Source organism: Staurois parvus, unplaced genomic scaffold, assembly GCF_062004578.1.
Source record: "Staurois parvus isolate SC_StPar_1 unplaced genomic scaffold, SC_StPar_1.0 ptg000179l, whole genome shotgun sequence".
NCBI lineage: Eukaryota > Metazoa > Chordata > Amphibia > Anura > Ranidae > Staurois > Staurois parvus.
Genome location: NW_028317975.1, coordinates 1,624,864 through 1,650,202, shown reverse-complemented (window position 1 = coordinate 1,650,202; position 25,339 = coordinate 1,624,864). Strand labels below are relative to the sequence as shown.

Here is a 25,339-nt window from a genome sequence, read left to right as displayed (position 1 = left end):
TCCAACAGACCCAACAGTCATGACATGCATGCTGCTGATTCTGTGTCATTGAATCACTCATTGAAAGGGGCATGTTCAAAATAATAGCAGTGTGAAGTTCTATTAGTGAGGTCATTCATTCTTTGATAAACAGGTGGCAATTATTGCCCTTATTTAAGGAAGGAAGGCAGCAAATGTTGGACATGCTGGTTACAGTGCATTTCTCTCTGAAATTCTGAGGAAAATGGGTCGTTCCAGACATTGTTCAGAAGAACAGAGTACCTTGATTAAAAAGTTGATTGGAGAGGGGAAAACATATAAAGAAGTGCAGAAAATGATCGGCTGCTCAGCTAAAATGATCGCAAATGCTTTAAAATGGCAACCAAAACCTGAAAGACGTGGAAGAAAGCGAAAAACTACCATTGGAATGGATAGAAGAATAGCCAAAATGGCGCGGACTCAGCCAACAATCAGGAAGATGAAAGAAGGTGTGACGTTCCCTGTGAGGACTGTTACAATTAGAAGACGCCTATGTGAAGCCAAGCTATCTGCAAGAAGCCCCCGCAAAGTCCCACTGTTGGGAAAAAGACGTGTGCTGAAGACGTTACAATCTGCCAAAGAGCACATTGACTGGCCTAAAGAGAAATGGCGCAACATTTTGTGGACTGATGAAAGTAAGATTGTTCTTTTTGGGTCTAGTGGGCGGAGACAGTTTGTCAGACGACCCCCAAACACTGAATTCAAGCCACAGTACACTGTGAAGACAGTGAAGCATGGTGGTGCAAGCATCATGATATGGGGACGTTTCTCATACTACGTGTTGGGCCTATTTATCACATACCAGGGATCATGGATCAGTTTGAAGACATCAGAATACTTGAAGAGGTCATGCTGCCTTATGCTGAAGAGGAAATGCCCTTGAAATGGGTGTTCCAACAAGACAACGACCCCAAACACACCAGTAAACGTGCAACATCTTGGTTCCAGGCCAACAAGATGGACGTTATGGAGTGGCCAGCCCAATCCCCGGATCTTAATCCAATAGAAAACTTGTGGGGTGACATCAAAAATGCCGTTTCTGAGGCAAAACCAAGAAATAGAGAAGAACTGTGAAATGTCGTCCAATCATCCTGGGCTGGAATACCTGATCACAGGGGCCAGAAGTTGGGTGACTCCATGCAACACAGATGTACAGCAGTTCTCAGAAACAGTGCGACTACAACCAAATATTCATGAAGTCATTCAAAGGAAAGCAAAATCTTCAAACATTTTTCAGTTTATATAGTGAATGTTTGAGTTTGTAAAGAAGAATACAAACACTGCGATTTTTTTGAACCGTCTAATATTCACTTTTCTTAAATTTTTTTAGAGGAACAACACAAATTTGATCTATTTTTCTTCATGTTTTGATTTGGAATAGAATGTGTCGTGTTCCCAATGCATTTGTGTGGATGGAAATAAAAGCTATTAGAAGGATTTTGAGCTCTATTCACTTTTTTCAACACACTACTATTATTTTGAACACAACTGTATGTATATATATATATATATATATATATATATATATATATACATATATATATATATATACCTAATTTTTAATTTTTCATTAGACCCCTGAAATTTTGTATGAGTTATATAATTATATATGCTGAATCAATTTTCTTTTCTTTTCTTTAAAGTTTGTGATGTGAAGAGATAGAAGGGCCTATGATGTGATGGGAGGACCTATGACATGATGGGGGATCTCTGTTGTGATGGGGGAACCTCTGATGTGATGGGGGTCTCTGATGTCCTGAGGGAACCTTTAATGTGATGGGAGTCACCTTTAATATGATGGGGGGTCTCTGATGTAATGTGGGCACCTCTGACATGATGAGGGAACCTCTGATGTGATGGGATGACCTCAGATGTGATGGGAGCACCTCTGATGTGAAAGGGGTCTCAGATGTGATGAAGCACCTATGATGTAATGGGGGGGCCTCCGATATGATAGGGGCACCTTTGATGTGATGGGGGAATCTTCGATGTAATGGGGGGACCACTGATGTGATGAAGGTGCCTCTAATGTGATGTGAGGACCTCTGATGTGATGGGGGTCTTTGATATGATGGGTGTGCCTCTGATATGATGGGGGAACCTCTAATGTGATAGGGATCTCTAAATGTTATGGAGGCACCTCTGATGTGATGGGGGCACCTCTGATGTAATGGAGGAACCTCTGATGTGATGGGGGTAACTCTAATGGGATGGGAGGACCTCTGATGTGATGGGGGCACCTCTGATTTGATGAGGAAACCTCTGATGTGATAGGGGTCTCTGATGTTATGAGTGAACTTCTGATGTGATGGGAGGACCTTTGATGTGATGGTGGCACCTCTAATGTGATGTGTGGAATCTCTGATGTGATGGGGGCACCTCTGATGTGATGAGGGAACCTCTGATGTGATGCAAGGACCTCTGATGTGGTGGGGGTCTTTGATATGATGGGTATGCCTCTGATGTGATGGGGGAACCTCTGATGTGATGGTGGAAGCTCAAATGTGAAGGGAGGAGGGCTCTGATGTGATGGTAGGCCTCTAATGTGACGAGAGCACCTCTGACATGAATGGGGTCTCTGATGTGATGTTGGAACTTCTGATATGTTGAGGGCAACTCTGATGTAATGGAAGGGCCTCCAATATGATAGGGGCACCTCTGATGTGATGCGGAACCTCTATTGTGATAGGGGGTCTCTGATGTTTTGGAGGCATCTTTGATAGTATGGACGGCATCTGATGTGATGAGGACACCTGGAATGTAATGAGGACAGCTCTAATGTTATGGAGGACCACTGGTGTTATGGGGACTCTGATGTGATGTAGGAACTTCTGATGTGATGGAAGAACCTCTGATGTTATGGGAGAACCTCTAATGTAATGGAAGGTTCTCTGATGTGATAGGGGTATCTGATGTGATGCTGGAACCTCTGATATGATGGCAGTGCCTCTGATGTAATGGAAGGGCCTCTGATATGAAAGAGGAACCTCTGAAGTGATGAAGGTGTCCCTAATGTGATGCAAAGATCTCTGATGTATTGGGAGTCACCTCTGATGTGATGGGGGAACTTTTGCTTTGATGGCAGAACCTCTGATGTGATGAGGGAACCTCTAGTGTGACGAGAGGATCATTGATGTAATGAGGGTCTTTGATATGATGGGTATGCCTCCTAATGTAATGGATGCACCTCTGATTTGATGGTGGAACCTCTGATTTGATGGTGGAACCTCTGATGTGATGGTGGAACCTCTGATGTGTAAATGGGGTAGCTTTGATGTGATGGGGAAACCTCTGATGTGATGGGGGATCCTCCGATGTGATGGTGGAGCCTCTGATGTAATGGTGGAGCTTCTTATGTAAAGGGGATCAGATGTTAAGAGGATCCTCAGAAGTGTAAAGGAGGTGGCTCTGATGTCATGGGGGAACCTTTGATTGGATGGCAGAACTTCTGATGTGATGATGGAACCTCTGATGTGTAAAGGGGGTGGCTCTGATGTGATGGTGGATCCTCTGATGTAATGGTGGAGCTTCTTATGTAAAGGGAAACCTCTGATGTGATGGGGGCACCTCTGATTTGATGGGGGCACCTCTGATGTGATGGGGGGGATGGATTTCATCAAGGTAGAGGGTGCATCATCCCAGGCTTAGGTTTCCCATTGATAAGTAACAATTTCATTGTTTACATTTTAGACTACTAAAAAAAGAATGAGAATTGCTGGCCTAGATGACTTATGGACAGAATTACAATCACATTGGCAGATATATAATGTAATGTATCTGTATTTAGTGGTTTGCCTGGAGTTGAGCTTTAGGATCTTGCTCACCTCCAAAATAATACTGATATCCGGTGGAAATCCGTGCGGGGATAGTGACATGGACGGGTGCTGTAGCTCCATTGTCTAACGTCAGCGTTAATCGGTGTCTTCTGATGTTAATCGCCACCGCGTGCCATAAACCGTCATTTAAAAAGCTACCTGGAAAATGAAGAGGAGTTTATTCCTGAAAGTGATATTTTTATTTTTTCATTTGAAAGAAAATAAGTAAATTGAATGCGCTAAAGCGAAAAAAAAAAAAATCCTTTGCAAGCAATGTTGTTATGATCTGTAAAGTACATTATTTTGTGTCCAGTACAAAGTGGATGCTTCTAGATAATGATGCTCTTTTCACTGCAAACTGCTTGTTACAGTCATTTTCAATTACTGGCATCCTCCGCATTCTCACACATTACATTACAGGGGAACGCAGCTCACTGCCCATAGGAAAATGTCCTCACTTAAGATTAATGCTTCACATTGTTTTTTAATGCACTTTTGAAAACGTTATGTAGCATAAAAAAAAAAAAAAAAGAAAATAAAAATCTTCTTTCAACTTTTTTTTTTTATTCTTTGACTTTTGAGGGGGAAGAATAAAGAATCTTGCTGAAATATGGCTGCCTTAAACACCTAACTTTTTTTTAAATTAAAACCTATTTGGCATTTTTTATGATTTGGATACGGCAGGGAAGAGTTAAAATTTTTGTCAGATTTGCCTTTCTAGAACCGAGCAAGATAAAGCTTTAGGGGTACAACTCCAATAATACCTATATAAAATATTAATGAAATTTTGTATTTATGAACAAAGGACCCTGTTCCAATTTTTAAATATATGTAGTACTGTACAAAAATGTCATAGTTAGGTTGGAAAGGGTGAACAAAGACCTGTGTGGGTGTTTATGACTCTATCACTTCTCACATCCCTGTATATTGTGTTCAATAAGATGCCCATCTAAGAGTTTTTTTCTAAAATTAGTGACACTTTCTTCTGAAACCATCGATTGCGGAAGGGAGTTCCATATCCTTACCGCTCTAACAGTAAAGAATCCTCTATACAGTTTAATGTTAAGCCACTTCTCGTCCAACTTCATTGAGTGGCCTCGTGTCTTCTTCCTTGACCTGAGACTAAATACTTTCCTCCCAGTGTTGGAATCACCACTAAGATATTTGTATATCACTATCATATCTCCTCTTCAGCATCTCTTCTCCAGGGAGAATAAGTTCAATATTTGTAGTCATTCCTCGTAACTGAGGTCCTCTGGCCCCCATATTAGGTTTGTTGCCCTTCTCTGGACTCTCTCCAGTTCCAGTATATCCCTCATAAGGATTGGGGACCACAACTGGACAGCATACTCAAGATGCAGTAGAACCACGCATATGGAAGAAAAATATTTTTGAAATATATTTTAAAAACATTTTTCCCAAATATATTGACATATATTTGAAATACTACAATTTTGGCCATAGTCAATATATATATATATATATATATATATATACATATACAAAATATATATAGTAGGTGAATTGGCTCCTGTCTAAATTGTCCCTAGTATGTGTATGTATGAATGTGAGTGAGGGACCTTAGATTGTACACCCCTTGAGGGTTAGGGACTGATGTGAATGTGCAATATATAATACAATATACAGCGCTATATAAGTACCTGTAATAAATAAATAATAAATAAATATATACTGCACGTTGAAATGCGTTTTTATTACAAGATATATGAAAAATATTTGTAAAAATAAATTTCAAATATACTGTATGTCTTTAAAAATACAAATCTACGTTTTCAGAATGCATTTACAAATGTATGTAAAAATGTATATTAAAATGACTTGTTTATATGTTAAAAAAAATCTGAAGAATAGATTTAAAAAAATATATTTTTAAAAAAAAAAATATATATATATAAATATATATATATATTTTTAAATATATTGAATATGACCAAAATTGTAGCATTTCAAATATATTTCAATATATTTGGGAAGAATATTTTTAAAATATATTTTTCTTCCTTGTGGGCAGAGTCTTATAAAGTGGTAGAATGATAGTTTTATCTCTGGAATAAACCCCCTTTTTACTGCATGCTAATATTCTGTTGGCCTTGCTTGCTGAGGTTTGGCATTGCATGCCATTGCTGAGTCTGTCATCAACTAGAACCCCGAGATCCTTTTCTATCCCTAATTTCCCCAGAGGTTCTCCCCCCAGCGTGTAACTTGCATTCATTTTTTTCCACCCAAGTACATTACTTTACATTTCCCTATATTGAACCCCATTTCCCATGTTTTCACCCACCCCTCTATTTTATCGAGTTCCTTCTGTAAAGCTTTTATATCCTGTCGTAACAGTATTGAACTGCTTGGCTTTCTATCTTCAGCAAACACTAGACTGAACTATTTCTCTCCAACCTCTATATCGTTTATGAAGAAGTTAAACAGGATTAGTCCCAGGACAGAGCCCTGGGGTACCCAGGGGCGGACTGACAACTCATGGGGCCCCAGGCAATAGGGGATCATGGGGTCCCTGTGTCCCCATCCACACTCAAACCACACCCAAAAAAGCCTATGAAAGGTACCAGGGGCTTCTCATGGGGCCCCCTACTGACCCTGGGCCCTCGAGCGGTGCCCGAGTTTCCAAATGGTCAGTCCGCCCCTGGGGGGTACCCCACTTATAACTCCAGACCATTCAGAAGATACGTTATTTATCTCCGCCCTCTAGATGCACCCTGTATTCAGTTTTCTATCCAGGTACATATACCATCATCAACACCAACAGACCTCAATTTGTGTATTAGGTGTTTATGGGGTACCGTGTCAAATGCTTTGGCGAAGTCTAGATACACTACATCCACAGGCCTTCCTTGACCTAGATTACAGCTCACTTCCTCTTAGAATGTTAATAGGCTGATCTGGCAAGAATGATCTTTCAAAAATCCATAAATGCTGGTTACTACTACTAATATGATTTGTGTCTGCAAATTCTTGAGTATGGTCCCTTATCATCCCCTCTGACAGTTTACAATCTATAGGTGTTAGGCTGACTGGCCTGTAGTTTCAAAGTATGTATCTTGGCTCATTCTTGAACCTCGTTAGCTTTTTGCCAATCCTTTGGTACCATTCCAGTCAGTAAATTTTCCTTTAGCAATGACCTCACTAACTTCTTTGAGATCTCTCAGGTGTAAGCCATCTGGTCCTGGTGATTTGTTCACATTAAGTTTGTCCTAATCTTTTTAGAACACTGGATTCTGTTAGCTTCTGTTAGCCACCAGGGTAGACTTCTTGTGGTGCTCATAACAAAATCATCTTGTTTATTATATCCCTCCTTTTCCATAGTAAAAACCAAGGTGAAAAATGCATTTAACACAGTTATAGGCAGCTTTGAAAAAATGCTGTATATGAAGAATGCTTTGAGAAATAGAAGTGTTAATGGTTTTATTTTTATCAATAAGCAAAATGGATAGTAAATGAACAGAAGAGAAATTCAATTCAAATATTTGGTGTGACCACCCTTTGCCTTCTTCTAGGTAGACTTCCACACAGTTTTTGAAGGAACTCAACAGATAGGTTGTTCCAAACATCTTGGAAAACTAAACAAAGATCTTCTGTGGATGTTGGCTGCCTCAGATCCTTTTGTCTCTTCGTGTAATCCCAGACAGACTCCATGACGGTGAGATCAGGGCTTTGTGGGGGCCAAACCATCACTTCCAGGACTCCTTCTTCTTCTCTACACTGATGATAGTTCTTAATGACATTGGCTGTATGTTTGAGGTCGTTGTCCTGCTGCAGAATAGGTTTGGGGCCAATCACACAAATCCCTGATGATATGACATGATGGATAAGTATCAAGTATCTGCCTGTATTTCTCAGCATTGAGAACACCATTGATCCTGACCAAATCTTCAACTCCATTCCAGAAATGCAAAAAAAACCTTCACAGTTGCCTGCAGGCACTCATTATTGTACCGCTCTCCAGCTCTTCGGCCAACAAACGTCCTCCTGCTACCACCAAATTTTTTAAATTTTGACTCATCTGTCCAGAGCGCCTGCTGCCGTTTTTCTGCACCCCAATTCCTATGTTTTCCTGCACCCCAATTCCTATGTTTTCCTGCATAGCTGAGTCGCTTAGCCTTGTTTCCACGTTAGAGGTATGGCCTTTTGGTTGCAATTCTTTCATGAACACCACTTCTAGTCAGACTTCTCCAGACAGTAGATGGGTGTACCTGGGTCCCACTGGTTTTCACCAGTTCTGTGCTGATGGCAATGCTGGACATCTTCCCATGTTGAAAGGAAGGAAGCGTGATGTGTCTTTCATCTGCTGCATGAAGTTTTCTTGGCCGACCACCGTGCCTACCATCCTCAACATTGCCCATTTCTTTGTGCTTCTTTAACCAATTCAATACCGGGCAATTTTACACCTTCCTGCCCAGGCCATTTTTCAGGTTTCAGCGCTCTCACACTTTGAATGACAATTGCGCGGTCATACAACATTGTACCCAAACTAAAATTTTTCTTCACACAACTAGAGCTTTCTTTTGGTGGTATTTAATCACCGCTGGGGTTTTTATTTTTTGCTAAATTAACAAAAAAAGACCAAAAATTTTGAAAAAAAAACACGGTTTTCTTTGTTTCTGTTATAAAAGTTTACAGATAAATAATTGTTCTTCATAAATTTAGGCCGAGATGTATTCTGCTACATGTCTTTGGTGAAAATAACCCAAATTAGGATGTATTATTTAGTTTGTAGGAAAGTTATAGAGTTCACAAACTATGGTATAGATCTGAATATTGATCAATCCTGAAGTACTGACGGCCAATCTAATTTCTTGAGGTCCAAGAAAGTCAGAACAGTACAGATATCCCCCAAATGTCAGGACAGTACAGATATCCCCCAAATGTCAGAACAGTACAGATATCCCCCAAATGTCAGAACAGTACAGATATCCCCCAAATGTCAGAACAGTACAGATATCCCCCAAATGTCAGGACAGTACAGATATCCCCCAAATGTCAGAACAGTGCAGATATCTCCCAAATGTCAGAACAGTACAGATATCCCCCAAATGTCAGGACAGGACAGATATCCCCCAAATGTCAGAACAGTACAGATATCCCCCAAATGTCAGGACAGTACAGATATCCCCCAAATGTCAGAACAGTGCAGATATCCCCCCAAATGTCAGAATAGTACAGATATCCCCCAAATGTCAGGACAGTACAGATATCCCCAAATGTCAGAACAGTACAGATATCCCCCAAATGTCAGAACAGGACAGATATCCCCCAAATGTCAGAACAGTACAGATATCCCCAAATGACAGGACAGTACAGATATCCCCCAAATGACCCCTTTTTGCAGAGTAGACAGTCCGACGTACTTCATAAGAGGCATGGCGAGTTTTTTGAAGTTGTATTTTTTTTGTCATAATTTTTCGGAAAATTAAAAAATTAAAAAAATTATTTTCACTATTTTTTTTTTTACATATTGTCACCAGTGCAGTACTGCGTCATCATATAACTGGCATGGCGGTGATCAGGGACACTGACTGGTGACAGTGTGAAAAAAAAATATATTTTATTTTTTATTTTTTAAATTGTTTTTTATTACATTTTTTTTTATTTTTTTTAAGATTTTATTTCATATTTTACTATGACCAAAGTAGTATAATGTTACCATAGTAACATTGTACTACTTTGGGGAAGTGATCAGTATTTTTTTTTTATACAATTTGCTTATAGCAAAGAATTACTTCGCTATAAGCAAGCATTTACCTGAATGAAATCGATTCATTCAGGTTTTTTTTTTTTTGTGCTTAGCTGTGATTTGGCCACAGCTAATCACATGACATGTGCATGTGATTAGCTGTGACCATTCACAGCTAGACACTAGTATACAATGGATGGCATGAATGAAGCCATCCATTGTATACAACTGTCATGTGACCTGCTGTGATTGGCCACAGCAGGTCACATGGTACTGGCAACAGGGGCCGGTACTTAGATCTGTCATCGGCCGTGTCCGAGGTATACGGCTGGTGACAGATCGCGTCGCTGCGCGGCTCTGCAACCGCGCAAACTGTGCATGTGCGGGAGGACACCAAATGGCGTACACCCCGGAAAGGTAATGCATTTTTGTGGCCGCCAAACGGCTATAGGCTGGGTGGCTAATGGTTAAAAGAGCTTGATGAATGGAATAGATGCTGGTTTGAAGCCAAAAGGTTAGTCACACCAAATATTGATTCAATTTAGATTTTTCTTCTGTTAGCTCACTTTGCATTTTGTAAATTGATAAATATAAACAATTAAAAGATATATTTTTAAAAACATTCTTACTTTACAGCATTTATTCATGCCTGCCTATACCTTTTGCACAGTACTGTATATAAGTATCTCTTTCCCTCTTCCTCTCCCTTTCTCTCTCTCTCTCTCTATATATATTGATCCTTCGAAGTGTTGTCACAACTGAACTACATTAGGTGGATCCAACCATGCATGCCTTTTACTGGCACAGAATGTCAGTAAGTCATAACAGTAATTGGTAATGAAGTATCTTGAGAGGATCTGGTTTTCGTTGAGTTGTTTTTTTGTCAGGTATATTTGTCTTGTGAAACTGACCTTGCCTGACATTTGGTTCCTCTTCATCGCTATTGGCCTGGTTCTTTAGAGCCTTAGAGCAGATGTTTGGTGACCCTGAACTCTAGACTTGAATGCAATTTACTGTAATCCACAGGAGGATCCCACTGTATAAGTACAGCTCATGTCCATTCCTTGCTGGAACCTCTTGTGTGCTTCACACCGAGATAAACTTTATTACAGATGATGCCAAGGCGTTTGTTTGTCTAAACTGATTTCTTCCTAATTCTTCTAAATTTCATCCCTTTTGTAACTACAACTGTATACTATACTGTGTTCATGCTATGAATCTTGATAACTAAGCATCAATAAAAGGATTAATTATGGTATAATATTATTTGATACATTGATGTAAATTAGTAGCTGTAGAAAAAAAAAGTAGACAATGTAGTCCATCTACCACCTCTGGGTTGTGTATTAATATTATTATTATACAGTGTTTATAAAGCGCCAATAGTTTGCTCAGCGCTGTACATTACAAAGGGGGACAGAACATGTGACAGAACAATACCAATACAATGCAAAACATGAAGGGATCGAGGGCCCTGCTCCTTGGAGCTTACAATCTAGGAGGGAGGGGATGGTGGTACAGGAGGAGATAGCTGTGGGGGATGGAGTGGTAGGAAGAGTGGAGGAGATCGGCAAGTTAGCAGGGGGTGGGGTAGGCTTCCCTGAAGAGATGGGTTTTCAGGGTGCGCCTAAAGGAGAGGAGAGTAGGTGATAATCTGATGGGTTGGGGCAGGGAGTTCCAGAGGATGGGTGACACCCTGTGGAAGTCCTGGAGGCGGGCATGGGAGGAGGAGACCAGGGAACTAGAGAGAAGGAGGTCTTGTGAGGAGCGGAGTGTGCGTGCTGGGTGGTACTTGGATATTAGGTCAGTGATGTAGTTCGGGGCAGTGTGGTGGACGGCTTTGTACGTGAGCGTTAGGATTTTGAATTTGATCCGTTGCGCAATCGGAAGCCAGTGGAGGGATTGGCAGAGGGGGGTGGTGGAGATGGAGCGGTTGGAAAGGTGAATGAGTCTGGCAGCCGTATGCAGGGTGGACTGAAGCGGGGATAGCCAGCGGCGAGGCAGGCTAGTGAGGAAGGACTTATTAAGGGACAACTTGTACAAAAGTTCGTATTGCTTGAAGTTCTTTTTGAATTATTAATTGGATAAATGCATCAAAAAAGCCAACGTGTTTCAGAGTAAAGGCGTCCCTATTCTTCAGGATTTGAACTGCACAGCTTTCCCCAAATAGGATGTTGGCAGTTCATACTGCCATTAGGATCTTACAGTCTTTATCAAGCCCTAACATAGGCCTCCTTATGCATATCATTGTGATTCTAATAAAATCTACTCTCCAAGCCCTGAGAAAGGGGGAGGACTTTCCCCTGAAACGTGTTGGCTGTATTTGATGTTCTTATCACTAAGAGGTCTTTCTGAATGGTTAATTGTTTGAGAGCATAAAAAAAAAATCCAACGTGTTTCAGGTTAAAGGCCTCTCTATACCTCCCTATTCTTCAGGATTTGAACTGTCTGCAGAATTTTCCCAAACTGCTGGCACCCTCTTTTTGAGTTGTTATTTGGTTAAGAGCATCAAATAAAGCCAATGCATTATACGGTAAAGGCCTCACAATTTTTCAGGATTTGAACTGTCAGCAGAGCTTTCCCAAAACAGGATGCTGGCAGTTCATAGTGCTGTTAGGATCTGACAGTCTTTATCAATCTCTAGGCCTTCTATTGCATCTCATTGTGATTCTAATAGCATCCACTGCTCAAGCCCTGAAGAAGAGGGAGGCCTTACCCCTGAAATGCATTGGCTGTATTTGATGTTCTTATTACTGAAAGGTCTTTTTGAGTTGTTAAATGGTTAAGAGCATCAAATACAACCAACATGTTTCAGAGTTAAGGCATCCTCCTTTTCTTAGGGATTGAACTGCCAGAAGAGTTTTCACTTTAATAGGGTGCCAGCAGTTTATACTGCAGTTCAAATCTTACAGTCTTTGTCAAGCCCAAACATAGGCCTGCTAATGCATCACTTTGTGATAATAACATCCACCACTCAAGCCCTGAGGAAGACGGAGGTCTTTCTCCTGAAACGTGTTGGCTGTATTTGATGTTCTTATCACTAAAAGGATGGTGGTATATGGTGCTCTTATTACTGGAAGGTCTTTTTTAATTGTTAATTAGTTAAGAGTATCAAATGCATCCAATGCGTTTTGGGGGACAGGCCTCCCCTTTTTCGTAAGACTTGAACTGCCAGCAGAGTTTTCCCTAAAAAGGGCACCAGCAGTTTGTAGTGCAGTTAACATCTGACAGTCTTTATCAAGCCTTAACATAGGTCTCCTATAGCACCTTATTGAGATTCTAATAACATCCAATGCTCAAGCCTTGAGAAAGTGGGAGGCCTTTCCCCCGAAACACGTTGGCTGTATTTAATGTTCCTATCACTGAGAGGTCTTTTTGAGTTGTTAATTGGTTAAGAGCATCAAATAAAGCCCATGTGTAATACGGTAAAGGCCTCCCTTGTTCTTCAGGATTTTAACTGTCGGCAGAGCTTTCCCAAAACAGGATGCTGGAAGTTCATAGTGCCATTAGGATCTGACAGTCTTTATCAAGCCCTAGGCATTCTATTGCATCTCATTGTGATTCTAATAGCATCCACTGCTCAAGTCCTGAGGAAGAGGGAGGTCTTTTTCCTGAAACGTGTTGGCTGTATTTGATGTTCTTATCACTAAGAGGATGGCGATATATAGTGCTCTTATTACTGGGAGGTCTTTTTTAATTGTTAGTTAGTTAAGAGTATCAAATGCATCCGTTTTGGGGGACAGGCCTCCCCTTTTTCGTAAGACTTGAACTGCCAGCAGAGTTTTCCCTAAAAAGGGCACCAGCAGTTTGTAGTGCAGTTAACATCTGACAGTCTTTATCAAGCCTTAACATAGGTCTCCTATAGCACCTTATGGAGATTCTAATAACACCCAATGCTCACGCCTTGAGAAAGGGGGAGGCCTTTCCCCCGAAACACGTTGGCTGTATTTGACGTTCTTATCATTGAGAGGTCTTTTTGAATTGTTAATTGGTTAGGGGCATCAAATAAAGCCAATGCGTTATACGGTAAAGGCCTCCCTTGTTGTTCAGGATTTGCACTATCGGCAGAGCTTTCCCAAAACAGGATGCTGGCAGTTCATAGTGCCATTAGGATTTGACAGTCTTTATCAATCTCTAGGCCTTCTATTGCATCTCATTGTGATTCTAATAGCATCCACTAATCAAGTCCTGAGGAAGAGGGAGGCCTTTCCCCTGAAACTCGTTGGCTGTATTTGATGTTCTTATTACTGAGAGGTCTTTTTGAGTTGTAAATTGTTTAAGAGCATCAAATACAACCAACGCATTTCAGGGTTAAGGCTTCCACCTTTTCTTAGGAACTAAACTGCCAGTAGAGTTTTCACTTTAATAGGGTACCAGCAGGTTATACTGCAGTGAAAATCTTACAATCTTTATCAAGCCCCAACATAGGACTCCTAATGCATCTCTTTGTGATATTAATAACATCCGCCGCTCAAACCCTGAGGAAGAGGGAGGTCTTTCTCCTGAAATGTGTTGGCTCTAGTTGATGTTCTTATCACTAAGAGGATGGCGGTATATGGTGCTCTTATTACTGGGAGGTCTTTTTAATTGTTAATTAGTTAAGAGCATCAAATACACCAACGCGTTTCATGGTTAAGACCTCCTCCTTTTCTTAGGGATTGAACTGCCAGTAGAGTTTTCACTTTAATAAGGTGCCAGCCCCAACATAGGCCTGCTAATGCATCTCTTTGTGATATTAATAACATCCACCGCTCAAGCCCTGAGGAAGAGGGAGGTCTTTTCCCTGAAAAGTTAAGAGCATCAAATGCAACCAACGCGTTTTGGGGGAAAGGCCTCCCCTTTTTTCATAAGACTTGAACTGTCAGCAGAGTTTTCTCTAACGAGGGCGCCAGCAGTTTGTAGTGCAGTTAACATCAGACAGTCTTTATCAAGCCTTAACATAGGTCTCCTATAGCATCTTATTGAGCGTCTAATAACATCCAATGCTCAAGCCTTGAGAAAGGGGGAGGCCTTTCCCCCGAAACACGTTGGCTGTATTTGATGCACCTTACCAATTAACAATTCAAAAAAGACTTTTGCGTGATAAGCACATCAAATACAGTCAACTGGTTTCGAGGAAAAGACCTCCCTATTCCTCAGGGCTTCAACTGGTTTAGAGGAAAAGACCTCCCTATTCCTCAGGGCTTCAACTGGTTTCGAGGAAAAGACCTCCCTATTCCTCAGGGCTTCAGGTAGACGTATTTTAGAATCATGATTATACGCCATAGGCAACCTAGGGTGTGATGAAGATTGTCAGATCTTAACTGCACTACAAAACTCTGCTGACACTTCAAGCCTTACGAAAAAAGGGGAGGCCTTTCCTCCAAAACGCATTGGCTGTTGATCTCCCAGTAATAAGAACATCTAATACAGCCAACACGTTTCAGAGGAAAGACCTTCCTCTTCCTCAGGGTTTGAGCAGTAGATGTTATTAGAATCACAATGAGATGCAATTGAAGTCCTAGGGCTTGAAAAAGACTGTCAGATTGTCAGACCTTAACGGCACTATAAACTGTGGCACCCTATTTAGTAAAAACTCTGCTGACGGGTTCAATTCCTGGGAAATACAGCCTGTATTTGAAGCTCTTATCACTTGAATTGTTAGTTGGTTAAGAGCATCAAATACATCCAACGAGTTTCGGGGATAGCCCTACCCTTTTTCTTAGGGCTTGAACTGCCAGCAGAGTTTTCCCTTAATAGGGTGCCGGCAGTTCATAATGCAGTTAAGATCTGATAATCTTTATCAAGCCCTAACATAGGTCTCCTATTGCATCTCATCGTGATTCTAATAACATCCAATGTACCTGAAGAAGGGGGAGATCTTTTTGAAATGTTAATTTGAGCATTAAATACAGTCAACATGTTACAGAGGAAAGCCCCTCTCGCTTCCTCAGGGCTTGAGCATTGGATGTTATTACAATCACAATGAGATGCAATAGGAGACCTATGTTAGGGCTTGATAAAGACCTTCGGATCCCTATCAACCCCTTCCTGCCCAGGTCAATTTTCAGCTTTCAGCACTGCTGCACTTTGAATAACAATTGCACGGTCATGCAACGCTGTACCCAAACTACTTTTTTTTTTCCACACAAATAGAGCATTCTTTTGGTGGTATTTACCAACTGGGCTTTTTATTTTTTTGCTGCATAAACGAAAAAAGACCAAAAATTTGGAAAAGAAACGCATTTTTTTACATTTCCGTTATAAAATTTTGCAAATAAATAACTGTTCCTCATAAATTTGTATTCTTCTACATTTCTTTGCTGAAAATAACCCAAATCAGTGTTTATAATTTGGTGTGTAGGCAGGGGCGGACTGACAACTCATGGGGCCCCCGGGCATTAGGGGATCATGGGGCCCCTGTGTCCTTGCCCACACTCAAATCACACCCAAAAAAGTCTATAAAAAGGTACCAGGGGCATTTCATGGGGCCCCCTACTGACCCTGGGCCCTTGGTCAGTGCCCGAGTGCTCGATTGGTCAGTCCGCCCCTGTGTGTAGGATAGTTATAGAGTCCACAGTCTATGGTATATAGCTGAAAATGGATCAACCCGATCAGCCTGCCTCATTTCTTGAGGCCCAAAAAATGTCAGAAAGGTCAGAAAGCAGACAGCCTAAGGTACTCAGTAAGAGGCATGGCAGGTTTTTTGAAATTGTATTTTTTTGTCATAATTTTTGGAAAATTAAGAAATTATAAAATTAAAAAAATAAAAATCACAATTTTTGTCACCAGTGCAGTACAGCGTCATCACATAACTGGTCAGGGACACTGACTGATGACAGTACGAAGAAAAAAAAAACAAAACATGGTACAGGCAGCCAGTACACTGATTAGTCATTGGCTATGTCCTGTGGACACAGCCAGTGACAGATCATGGCCGCAGCACCGACTTGTTCCGCAAGGATATGACGTCAAATTGCTATAGGCCGGGTCGGAAGTGGTTAAAGGAAAGCTAAGAAGGCAGTTAAAGCCTTGAGGAAGAGGGACCTCCCCCCCCCACACACACACACACACACAAGCATTGGCTTTATTTGAGGCTCTTAACCAATTAATAGAAAAAGAGTGATATCAACTTTTGCACTAGGTGCTCCTAAATACCCACCACAGAGTTTATCATCCAACGAGTGCTCTGACTCTGGGCTCTACCTATATCCAAGGGGCCTTTAACCACTTCCAGTTTGGACACTTTCCCCCCCTTCCAGACCGGACACTTTCCCCCCCTTCCAGACCGGACACTTTCCCCCCCTTCCAGTCCGGACACTTTCCCCCCTTCCAGTCCGTACACTTTCCCCCACTTCCTGTCCGGACACTTTCCCCCCCTTCCAGTCCGGACACTTTCCCCCCCTTCCTGCCAAGGCCAATTTTCAGCTTTCAGCGCTGTCACACTTTAAATGACAATTGCGCGGTCATGCAACACTGTACCCATATGAATTTTTTAGCATTTTTTTGAGACAGATAAAACTTTCTTTTGTGGGTATTTATTCACCACTGGGATTTTTATTTTTTGCTATATAAATTAAAAAGTCTGAAAATTTAGAAAAAAGTGTTTTTCTTATAAAATTTTGCAAATAAATAATCTTTCTTCATAAATCTTGGCCAACATTTATTCAGTTATCTTTTTAGTAAAAAAAAAAATAACCCAAATTAGTTTATAACCAAAAATTATAATTTTTCCAAACTTTTTTTACATTTTTATTTTATGTTTTAATATTATTATTTATGGTGTTTTTTTTTTCTATAACATACCGTCACCCTAACAGTACAGTGTCACCATGGTGACACTACTACTTGTGGGGGGTGATGAAGATGTTTTTTTTTCTTTTTTTACACTGATTGCTTTTACACCCATAAAGACTGTAAAAGCAATCTTTCCTCCTTCTCTCTGGCTGCATTCTTGCAGCCATTGATAAATACTGTGAGAGCTGTGATTGGTCACAGCTTGTCACATGGTACAAGGCTGTTGTGAATAGCCCTGTACCATGTGACTTCGGTGATCATTCAGAGATTTCACACGTAGTAAGCAATGATGTCAGAAGTGACATCTTCCTTACTACCAGGGGCAGACTGACCATTTGGGAACTAGGGCACTGCCTGAGGGCCCGGGGTCAGTAGGGGGCCCCATGAGATGCCCCTGGTACCTTTCATAGGCTTGTTTTGAGTGTGAGTGAGGACACAGGGGCCCCATGATCCCCAATTGCTCGGGGGCCCCATGAGTTGTCAGCCCACCGCTGCTTACTACTATTCATTTGATCACTGATTGGCCAATCAGTGATCACATGAAGCGGGACCTCACACAGAGGTCCCATACAGCGGACGCAGAGGGCACCGGATCGCGGTACCGCGTGCTCTCAGGGAGCTCACACAGGCAGTGAATGCGGGGGCCGTTTATAAATGGCGACCTTCTTTGGCACTGCTTTCGTCCGGCCGTTTATGTACATGGGCCGGACGGGAAGTGGTTAAGTTGTAACTAAGTGGGCCTGGGACAGTCAAGCTGGGGAAGAAAGAGCTAGATGATGGTGGACATCCTCCAGCCAGGAAATGAGGCGGAGCTCTATCTGACTTGCTGTAGTTTAAAATGTACATTGTGAGAAGCTCACAGTGTGCAGTGAAAACAGAGTAAGCCATTTCAGTCCAGGAGAGGAGCAAGAGTGAAGGGGAGGCTGGAGGTCGGATTGACTTTGTCATTGACCACCCTGTACCCACCAATGTTTCAAGATGACAAAGTGCATTTGTAAAGTGTTACCTGCGGTAATCGGAAGTATGTTGGGCAACTTCTCCTGAATCATCAGCAGCAACTTCCCAGAATACAGTTGGAGCAGGAGGTACCCAGAATCCCCGGACAGCTTGGTGGACAACAGAAGACTGTCGCTGTTCCACGTCCGGAACTGGAAACTGACTGCCAGATCGTCCAGCTGTGGCGTGCCAGGCAGGAGGAGATAGCTGGTGCTAGGGCTTGTGAAGGTGATGGGGACGATGTGGGGTTCGGAGCAGGAGAAAGTGATATTTCCCTAAAAGAAAAAAAAAAAGAATATTGTAAAATGTTACACAAATATTTTCCCTTGGGGCTTGGCTATCAGGGCAATTTGTTTAAAATTTTTGGTAGAAATCTGCAAAAAAAAAAGAAAAAACTCAAACAATGATCAATTTCCTGAAAGAAAAAACTCAAACAATGATCAATTTCCTGAAAGAAAAAACTCAAACAATGATCAATTTCCTGAAAGAAAAAACTCAAACAATGATCAATTTCCTGAAAGAAGTGGCCTTGAAGACTCAAATGGTGGCACTTGGTTTTTTATATGTTGAAGAATATTTGCAAAATTGTTTATCAAACTAATTTTTTTTAGGAAAAATACACTAAAATTGATTTTGGTACACACAAAATATAATACCCATTTTTTTCGTGGAATAACAAAAATGAGGTCGCGTAAAATCGGCTATGAAATGTCAAACAATAATGGTACCCAGAATTCTCCATAGGCGACACCATAAAAGCCTTTACAAGTTATCAGCTTAGAGTTAACTGAATTATAGTTCTGACGAAGTCTGCGGTGATTGGCGGACGAAACGCGTCAACCTAATGACATCATTACGCTCGGCATCTCCATAGGGCGCGGTGCCCACGAGGAAGGAAGAAGCGGTTTGCTTCAGCTCCACACTAGAAAGGCAGGAGACACCTTAGTTATGATGAGGACATCATCCAAAGCAGCCCGCACACGGCAACTTTGAGTCACAGCCTACTTCCACCGGTGGCAAGTTTATAGCCGTTAGGCTAAATTAGGCTTTAGTGCTTTCAATATAAACGGGTTACATACCCTCACATTTTTGGAAACCCTGTGCCTATTTATCTCATTTGGGGGAATTTTTTGAACTCCTATTGGAGGAATATCTGTATACTATGTTTTATATGTGCTGTGGCATGCTTCTGCAGTCTCATACATATTTTTAAAGGAACCGCATTACTTTCTCACTACTGATCAATTTTTGGAAACCCAGATTTGGGTCTATATATTCATATACTGTATACATAGACTGTATCAACCAGTCTGGACTTTATTTACCAACTACCTGGCTGCCCACCCCCATATTCACTTTTTCATCCAGACCTGATCTTTCTTCAAGTGAGGAGGAGTCCCCTTGATCTTTTGTATGGTAATATTCTTTAGATTTTTACCCTTCCTTTTAATCTCATTCAGGTCTGTGGGTAGCTTTATTCATGTTTCATAGCTATACACTTTTAGAATCACTTACTACTGTGGATACATTTCCATTTGGGATGGCTATCCAGGAAGGCCATATATTCATCCTTTCATGATGGTCAAGTTTATGAGAAGGTAACGGAATAACATATACAGTTGCAAGAAAAAGTATGTGAACCCCTTGGGATTACGTGGAGTTTTGCATGAATTGGGCATAAAATGTGCTCTGAACGTCATCTAAGTCACAACAATAGAAGAACACAGTCTGCTGAACATAATACTACACAAACATTAGATGTTGCCATGGTTTAATTGCACATAACATGTAAACATTCACAGTGCAGGGAGGAAAAAGTATGTGAACCTTTGGACTTAATAACTGGTTGACCCTCCTTTGGCAGCAATAACCTCAACCAAACGTTTCCTGTAGTTGCAGATCAGACCTGCACAACGATCTGGAGTCATTTTGGACCACTCCTCTTCACAAAACTGTTTCAGTGTAGCAATATTCTTGGGATGTCTGGTGTGAATCGCTCTCTTAAGGTCATGCCACAGCATTTCAATGGGGTTGAGGTCAGGACTCTGACTGGGCCACTCCAGAAGGCGTATTCTGTGCTGTTGCAGCCATTGTTTTGTTGGATTACTTGTATGCTTTGGGTCATTGTCCTGTTGCATCACCCATCCTCTGCGGAGCTTCAGTTGGCGGACAGATGGTCGTACGTTTTCCTGCAAAATGTCTTGATAAACTCTGGAATTCATTTTCCCATCAATGACAACAATCCGTCCAGGCCCTGAGGCAGCAAAACAGCCCCAAACCATGATGCTCCCTCCGCCATGTTTTACAGTTGGGATGAGGTTTTGATGTTGGTGTGCTGGGCCTTTTTTTCTCCACACATAGTGTTGTGTGTTCTTCCCAAACAACTCAATCTTGGTTTCATCTGTCCACAGTATATTTTGCCAGTAGTGCTGTGGAACATCCAGGTGCTCTTTTGAAAACTTCAAACGTGCTACAATATTCTTTTTGGACAGCAATGGCTTCCTCCGTGGTGTCCTCCCATGTACTCCATTCTTGTTTAATGTTTTCCTTATTGTAGATGTGTCAACAAAAATGTTAGCATGTGCCAGAGATGTCTGTAGGTCTTTAGCTGACACTCTGGGATTCTTCTTTACCTCATGCAGCATTCTGCGCTGTGCTCTTGCAGTCATTTTTACAGGACGACCACGCCTAGGGAGAGTAGCAACAGTGCTAAACTTTCTCCATTTGTAGACAGTCTGTCTTACCGTGGACACATGAACATCAAGGCTTTTGGAGATACTTTTGTAACCCTTTCCAGCTTCATGCAAGTCAACAATTCTTGATGGTAGGTCTTCTGAGAGCTCTTTTCTGCGAGGCATGGTTCACATCAGACAGTGCTTCTTGAAACCAGTAAACCCATAACAGGCGTGTGTTTTATAAGGGCAGGACAGCTGTCAGCAACACATCCAATATCATCACACTGATTGGAGTCAAGGTTGGCTCACTCCTGGCTCCAATTAGCTCTGGGAGAAGTCATTAAGCTAGGGCCTCACATACTTTTTCCTCCCTGCACTGTGAATGTTTACATGTTATGTACAATTAAACCATGGCCACATCTAATGTTTGTGTAGTATTATGCTCAGCAGACTGTGTTGTTCTATTGTTGTGACTTAGATGATGTTCAGAGCACATTTTTTGCCCAATTCATGCAAAACTCCACGTAATCCCAAGGGGTTCACATACTTTTTCTTGCAACGGTATACCTGTCATGGGGTTGTTTTATCATTGCATATGGTTAATGCATATATCCTATTTTTTGTTCCCTCTACTATGATCTTTTTTTCTGGTTTTCCATTTTCAGGAGGTCATTCTATTCACTGTGGTGGTCACCAATACATTTTTTGAAGAATGTTCCCCTCATGCAGATATTATATGGAAAATATGGAAATCCTTTGATCTAGTAGTTAGGAACGTCATTGCCTTATGTGGATTCCTGATTGCCGAATACCATTAGATCTGGAGACGCCGAATGTTTTTAATTCAGTGATTTTATAAAAATTTGTTTACCATGTCTCTGTCTAACCTCCGTATGATCCATGTGATCGAATAAAACTTGTTTGCTAATACTTATTATATTCCTCCGCTTGGATTTTCTAATAACCACTCTGTGTGAGCAGTATTGCACTTGTCATACTGCTATGTTTTATGTTAAGCATTTGGGTTTATAAATCCACACTTATTATTAGTGAGACGGAGATATTTATATGACACATATTTACGTGTCATGTTAGGTGGCTCCCCCCCCCCCCCTCTTTTTTCCTTGACTGAATTATGACCCTACAATAATTGCTCTCACATCAACATTCACTTTGATACCTCACATGTGTGCCACAATGTTCATTGGGTTGCTTTTCGATTTCTAAAAATTATTTTTTTACATTTCTCTTACTACAATTTAACCACTTGCCCTCCGGAAGGTTTTACCCCTTTCATGACCAGGGCATATTTTGCTATTCAGCGCTGTGCTACTTTAACTGGCAATTGTGCCGTTGTGCAACATTGTACCCAAAAGAAATATATATATATATATATATATATATATATATATATATAAAATTCACAAAAATAGTGCTTACTTTTGGTGGTATTTAATCACCACTGGGTTTAATTTTCTGTTTATTTGCTATATAAACGAAAAAATACTGAAAATTTTGGGGGAAAAAATAGTTTTTCTTAGTCTCTGTTATAAAATTTTGCAAAAAAATTATCTTTCTTCATAAATTTAGGCCAAAATGTATTCTGCTCCATCTCCTCATGTACTGACAGCCGATCTCATTTCTTGAGTCTCTAAAATGCCAGGACCGTACCAATACCCCCAAATGACCCCTCTTTGGAAAGTGGGCAGTCCAAGATATTTAGTAGGAGGCTTGGCAAGTTTTTTGAAATTGTAATTATTTTGTCACAATTTTGAGGCAAATTAAGAAATTAAATATTATTTTTTCCATTTTTTTTTTTAACATACTGTCACCAGTGCAGTACACCATAGTGACACTGTACTACCCTGGGAGGAAGGAGGGGGATGATCAGGTATTTTTTTTTATACTGTGATTGCTTACAACAGTGATGATCACTGTTATAAGCAATCATTTTAACTATCATAAGTGCAGGGGCAGACTGACCATTCGAGCACTCGGGCACTGCCCGAGGGCCCGGGGTCAGAAGGGGGCCCCATGAGATGCCCCTGGTACCTTTCATTGGCTTTTTCATAGGCTTTTTTGGGTGTGGGCGAGGACACGGGGCCACATGATCCCCTATTGCCCGGGGGCCCCATGAGTTGTCAGTCCGCCCCTGTTCATTCATGGTAGCTTGCTTACCATTGTGATGCTGTGATTGCCTACAGCTATCACGTGGTGCAAACATGTACTATGTATTAGCGTTGAGCCAATCCCAGCATCACAATAGTAAGCAAGCTGCCATGAATGAAAGCCATTCATGACAGTTTTGCTTACATATTATAATGATTGGCCATAGTGATCACATGATACCCTGGTCAGTCACAGAGGCCAGGTACCAAGCACTGTGATCCGCTGTGTCCACAGAGGTGACAGGATCGTGCCGCTGTGTGCCCCAGATGGACGTGTCAGTGCGCATGTGCTCAGTGCCATACTGGTACGTCGCTGAGCCTGGCTGTGAAATCTGCTAGCAGCAAATGTACTGTTAGCAGGCGGCAAGTGGTTAATTATATTAACACTCCCTTGTTTTTTTTCTTTAAACTTTATTGCTATCACAAGAGAGCCAACAAGCCCGTGTGTGATAAGATGAGCAGATGACAGGTCCACTTCACAGAGACATCAGGGGACAACTATGCCTCCGCCGTATCCCTTGTCCTCCATTGCAGCAAATCAAGGACAGATTGTGAAAGCATTATTTAACGCGACACCATTGGAAACGTTCACAGATTCTGCTCACAGGAGGCAAAACATTTGACTTTTCTTCTTCCTCATCTGCCTCTCATCTCATCACCCTCCATGGAGGCCCTCGCTGCATGAAGGCCACGTACGTGCTCAAGTTCCTCCTCTGCGATCTTCTAATATAAAGTGACAGGTCTGAAGAAAGCCTTTGCCTTCCAAGGTTCCTCCTTTCCCCGTCACCAACATGCTAATGAAATTATTATAAAAACATTTCCATTTTTGTTGTAAAACTTATTTTAGAGCAGGGGATGTCATCACTGGGTCTCTGTGCAGTGCAGGCAGATCATGGCTGGTGGGAGGGGCTAGCAGGGTGCTGTACATAGCTTCATGAGAACATCTCAGCAGCCTGCCTTAGTACTCCTCTGAAGCGAGCAGTAGGATGCCTTCCCCCTCCACCACATACACACAGTTCCACTTCCAGGAGGAGGCAGATCAGCACTGGTGGTGACCGAAGCATCCAAATGACTTGAAGCACTTTTCCATTTATGCTGTGTGTTTTGCCTTTTTTGCACGCATACACTGCATTGGAACTTTATTCACTTCTGAAAAATAGGGTGTAAGTCCTCAGGGTTGCCCTGAAAGTTTTCTGGGGGGAGGGCATGTGGCCTTTTGGTCATGTTCTCCCCTTCCCATGGGGTCTCTCTCTTCAGGGGAGCCCCACCTAGTACTTGGGTTGATGATCTTGCATTGTCAGGTCTGAAGGAAGGGGTCTGCCTGGTTTCAGCTGGGTGGACAAGTACCCTAGTCCCCATCAGGAGTCTTACGCCCCAGGGGATCATGGCAAGGTCTTTTCTCTTCGGAGGACCATGTGTACACCTTGGCACTTTTTTCTGTTCTCACCTTTTTTTTGCTCCTGGTGTTGGTTTCAAATGCACCGAGGAGTGACCGACGCTATCCCAACAGACAAGGAAGGATGTTGGAGGAAAAATTAAGGGGGGCCAAATAAAGCCAGGATCGCCCCCAACATAGGAGGAAAAAGGGGATGTGTACCTGGAGGTGGATCTGTCTGTATGTGGAAAGGGGTGGAATTTGCTAGGAAGTGGAGAGGATACGTTCGCCTTCCCACATTTATTTTTACATTTGCTGAACCTGCCTCAAGCTGAACCCAGGAATGTTCGGCTCACCCATGGATGGAGAAATCTGTCAGATTTTTCTGGCTAACATCCAGTAGGTGCATGACCAGCATAAGGCTCTTTGCTTTGTCCTGTACTCATTTATTTTTTTCTTTGTAAAACAAATAAAGTGCTCACCCCTTAGAGGGCCCGCTAATTTGGTTGCAGGGTTCTTTCTTCAGTAGGTGCTTTCTAGCAGCCAAGCACTCAGTCTCAATCCCTCTTCTGGCTCAATTGTCCATCTGGGGGTATCCTTTTTGATACTTTATTGGAAAACTTGAACTTGGGTGGGTGCAAGGTAACCGTAGGATACTCCAGTAATGTTTAAGGAGTAACTTGAGAACACTTATCTCCCTCCTAAAGGTTTTGAGCACAGTCCTTACAGCAGCAAATGATGGGCTGAGCTACACAGGGGCCAATGTTCACTTTAAGTATAAGCTGACTCAGAAGCAAGAGGGATGGCAG

The 25,339-nt window shown here is 41.7% G+C and overlaps 1 protein-coding gene across 1 annotated transcript in view; it reads right to left on the bottom strand.

The window, feature by feature from the left end:
• Positions 1–25,339, bottom strand: part of LOC149462245 (contactin-associated protein-like 5) — a 689,962-nt gene that overhangs the window by 312,076 nt on the left and 352,547 nt on the right. Inside the window, exons 8-9 of the mRNA XM_089677184.1 lie at positions 18,323–18,587; positions 3,843–3,992 (exon numbers count right to left, since the gene is read on the bottom strand). Coding sequence (XP_089533310.1) covers positions 3,843–3,992; positions 18,323–18,587 — 415 coding nt within the window. The remainder of the gene's footprint in view (positions 1–3,842; positions 3,993–18,322; positions 18,588–25,339) is intronic.